Raw genomic sequence first — 4,024 nt, forward strand, 5'->3', positions numbered from 1 at the left:
CACGCTAGCTCTCCTGGGAACCAAGTAAACCAAGCCCCAAGCAGGGAGCCCCACACCTGTTCCCCCTAGTCCAGTTCCCATCACATTGTCCCATCCCATTCAACCCCCACCCTTGAAGCAAGCCGCAGTTCCCAATCCATCCACCAAGGCTGTCTGGCTGTGGCAAAGGTGATGAAGGGGGCACTGGCTGACCACTCCAGGAAACCACAGACAGCAGCTTCAGAAACAGAAGGTTTTATTTGCAGATTGCATAGCTCACCTTCTAAGCTATGACCTTGGGGAAAGGGACGATCCCTGCCCCTTCCTCCTTCAGAGTATTTGCAGCTCCTCCCCCTCCCTTTGCTGGGCCTTAACTCTCACTTCCTGCCCCTCTGCTAGCCCAGCCAGTTTGGGCAGTGCCTGGGGAGCCCTGAGACCCAGTTCTTCCCAGGGAGCAATCCTGTCCTCCCTGGCCTTGGGGCTTGAGGGCAGCCCAGGTGTCAGCCTTCTCCACAGCTGTCCACCCTTCTTTTTGTTTTCCTCCTTCCAGGCCCAGGCCTCTACTTTAATATGTCCCCTGTCCACCACTCGCCTCACTTTCTGTTTTCCCTCCCAATCTCTCACTAGCCTCTTCTTCACATCCCACCTCAAACGTCCCCCTGTCAAGGCTGACCAGCCGCCAGCCCTCCAGGATGCCTCACTGTTTTCCTAGCTTTGTCACACCTGTGCTAGGAGAGGGTGAGGACCCAGCGAGGGACCTGCATTCAGCCAAACTGACCTGTGGCCCAGGATAAGAAACTGAGAATTACATCACAAGCTGCTCAGCGCTACTGACACTGATGGAACTATCCCATGAAAACCAAAGTGCTGGGATTTCCCTGTGAGTCTTGACCAAAGAAATCCAAATCAGCCAGCCCTTGCACAGGACAGAGGCTCACCCTGGCTTACCAGAGTGTACAGCTTTGAGGCCCATATCCCCTGTGTTCAATAGAGAACTGAGTCCCAGGGGTTGGCCAGGCCCTGCCAGTACCCGATGTCTCAGGGTCCAGAAGTCTCAGGCCACCTGCCTATCTCTTGCACTGCCATAGCTGCTCAAACAAAGCAGAAGAACTTCTTCCAGCGACAGCGAGAGAGCGTGCGCACACCTTTTGCGTTCAGTTTCTTCTCCAGGCGGGCTTTGTGCTCAATTGCACTGAGAATGGCCGAGTCGAACACCTCCTTCAAGTTCTTCTGTGTCAAGGCCGAGCACTCAAGGTAGCAGCAGGCCCGGATCTTCTCAGCCAGACCCTGGGCTTGGGGTTCAGGTACTGGGCCCTCCCGACCTCCTTGGTCCAACTGAATTAGTACATTGACATCGTCCCTCAGGTCAGCCTGAGTGCCCACCAGCAACACAGGTGCTTGGGGGTTGTGAGTGCGGATCTCCGGCAGCCATTTTTCTGTTATGTTTTGAAAGGAGCTGGGCTGCACCACGCTGAAGCAAGCCAGAAAGACATCGGTATCCGGGTAGCAGAGAGAACGAAGCCGGTCAAAGTCCTCCTGGGGTGGCAAGGCTAGTGGTTAGCAACATCATTCCCTCCACATTGGAACCAGAATCTGCTTCTCCCTTGGGGTTGGAGACCTAAAAGTCCTAAAGCCCAAGGCCTGCTTCGTTCTTACTCCATGCAGGGATCCTCCCAACCTCCAACCCTCTCCAACCCCTTGCCCGAGGAAGGCTACACCCAGGTTCTCACCTGCCCTGCTGTGTCCCAGAGCTCAATTCGCACAGGGGCTCCATCTACCAGGACTTGCACTGCAGAGGTGGGGAGGGGAAAACATGACTTAGGCACAGCATCCTTCGTCCCTCCAGTCAGGCCTCACCAGCGCCACCTCCGGGTCTGCTCCCGGGGTCTTCCGTGACCACCCACCAGCAGGCTATTGAATGCACAACCCTACCCAGCCTCAGGGGCCCCAGGACTAAAGAACATACCGGAGAAAGTGTCCAGGGCTGTAGGCCGATAGCGCGAGGGGTATCCATTGCAGGTGTAGCTGACGATGAGGCTGCTCTTGCCCACCGCGCCATCGCCCACCAGCACGCATTTGATGCCCAGCTCCGGAGGGGCGCTGCGCCGCCGCGGAGGAGGGGTCGAGGCCGGGAGAGGCGGTGGCTCGGCCTCGCTCAGCTCCCGCGGCGGCATGGCCCGCTCCCGGGGTAGCAGAGGGGCCAGCCCGGACCAGGCTCCGCGGCGCTCAGGGAAGCAGGTTCCGCAGCCGGACGCTGACAATCTGTCCAAGCTGGGCACGCCCGCTGGAGGCTGACAGAAGGTATTAAGTGTTGGGTCCCGCCCACCTCATCTGCATGTCCCTAGTGCCCCGGACCCCGCCCACCGACCTGGAACCTCCCTCTGCAGAACACCCAGGAATAGCAAAGGATCCAGAGAAGAAAGGGATATAAAAACCTGGCTCCACGAAGGTACACGGAAGGATAAAAACCCCGCATATGACATTTTGGTAAATCCACAATTATTGTTAGTAAAAAGATGCAACTATAGAATCCATAATACAGCATGTTCAAATTAGACACATTCAATCTTTTCTAAGTCAGAAACACTTTTATACATAAATTGGTACAAGTATTAAACATCAGTATAGTAGTCTTTTTTTAAAAGATTTATTCATTTATTATATATAAGTACACTGTTACTGTCTTCAGACATACCAGAAGAGGGCATCGGATCCCATTACAGATGGTTGTGAGCCACCATGTGGTTGCTGGGATTTGAACTCAGGACCTCTGGAAGAGCAGTCGGTGCTCTTAACCACTGAGCCATCTCTCCAGCCCAGTATAGTAATCTTATTAATAAAGCATTTTTTAATTTACTGAGATTGAATCAGAGAATGTGGCTCAGAGTGCTTGTCTGGGTCTGATCATAGTACACTGGCTTGGTGGAGCATTCCTCTAATCCCAGCCCTAGAAGGATCAGAAGTTCAAGGCCATCTTCTGTTGTATAGAGTCAGATGGACTATAATGTGAGACCCCGTCTCAAATAAACAAATACCCCAGCATGATGGCTGGACCATGTCTTTATTCCCAGCACCAGAGTGGCAGAAACAGAGGCAGGAGTAGAGGCATAAGGATCTTTGTGTGTTTGAGGCCAACTAGGTCTACATAGTAAGTTCTAGGCCAGTCAGGACTAAAGTGAAACTCTGTCTCAAAACAAACAAAAATGAATATACACACATAAATTATAGGGGCTGGTGATGTAATCTATGTAGAGTGCTTGCCTGGCATACTTGAGGCCTTATGTTTAATGTCTAGCTACACACACACACACACACACACACACACACACACACACACACACACACACACGGGCTGCAGAGATGACTGATGGCCAGTGAACAGTTACAATACAGTATACAGTTACAATAGCCATTCAGACAACAGGTGTAGAACTTTTGGTGGATTTTATACTTTCATTATGAAACATATTTTGGGTATTTTTAAAGATTTATTTTTATGTGTATAGGTGTCTTGTCTACATGTATGTCTATGTACTACACGGAGACCAGAAGAGAAGAGTGTCAGATCCCCTGAACTGGAGTTACAGAGGATTGTCAGTGATCAGAAGGGTGCCTTAGAACCAAACTCAGGTCCTCTACAAGAGCAACGAGTGCTCTTAACTGCTGGGACATTTCCTCAGCACCTCTACCATACATCTGAATATTTATAAGTTCCCCAAATACCTTCTGTTATCCTTTTGATAAAATAATAAAAATGATTTCATTTATGATTAAGTGTATCTTACATAGACATGAATATGTGCACGTGAGTACAGTGCCTGAGGAGACCAAAACGAGAGCCTGGGATCCCTGAAGCTGGAGCTACCCAGGGCACTGAACTCCTCTAGAAGGTCCTCTAGAGGGGTTGGGGATTTAGCTCAGTGGTAGAGCGCTTGCCTAGCAAGCGCAAGGCCCTGAGTTCGGTCCCCAGCTCCGAAAAAAAGAAAAAAGAAAAAAGAAGGTCCTCTAGAAGGGTAGCATGTACCTTTAACTACTGAGCCATCTC

General features: G+C 51.2%; 1 protein-coding gene across 1 annotated transcript; it reads right to left on the minus strand.

The window, feature by feature from the left end:
- Nucleotides 1-218: 218 nt before the first annotated feature.
- Nucleotides 219-2,264, minus strand: Rhov (ras homolog family member V). Its single transcript, XM_032903964.1, has 3 exons — nucleotides 1,946-2,264; nucleotides 1,710-1,768; nucleotides 219-1,515 (listed from the first exon to the last, which is right to left on the minus strand). Exons 1-3 carry the CDS (start codon nucleotides 2,151-2,153, stop codon nucleotides 1,072-1,074), a joined length of 711 nt encoding a protein of 236 aa, XP_032759855.1. The 5' UTR covers nucleotides 2,154-2,264; the 3' UTR covers nucleotides 219-1,071.
- Between the last annotated feature and the right edge of the window lie 1,760 nt (nucleotides 2,265-4,024).

The sequence above is a fragment of the Rattus rattus genome, chromosome 5 (genome assembly GCF_011064425.1).
Source record: "Rattus rattus isolate New Zealand chromosome 5, Rrattus_CSIRO_v1, whole genome shotgun sequence".
Taxonomy (NCBI): Eukaryota; Metazoa; Chordata; class Mammalia; order Rodentia; family Muridae; genus Rattus; species Rattus rattus.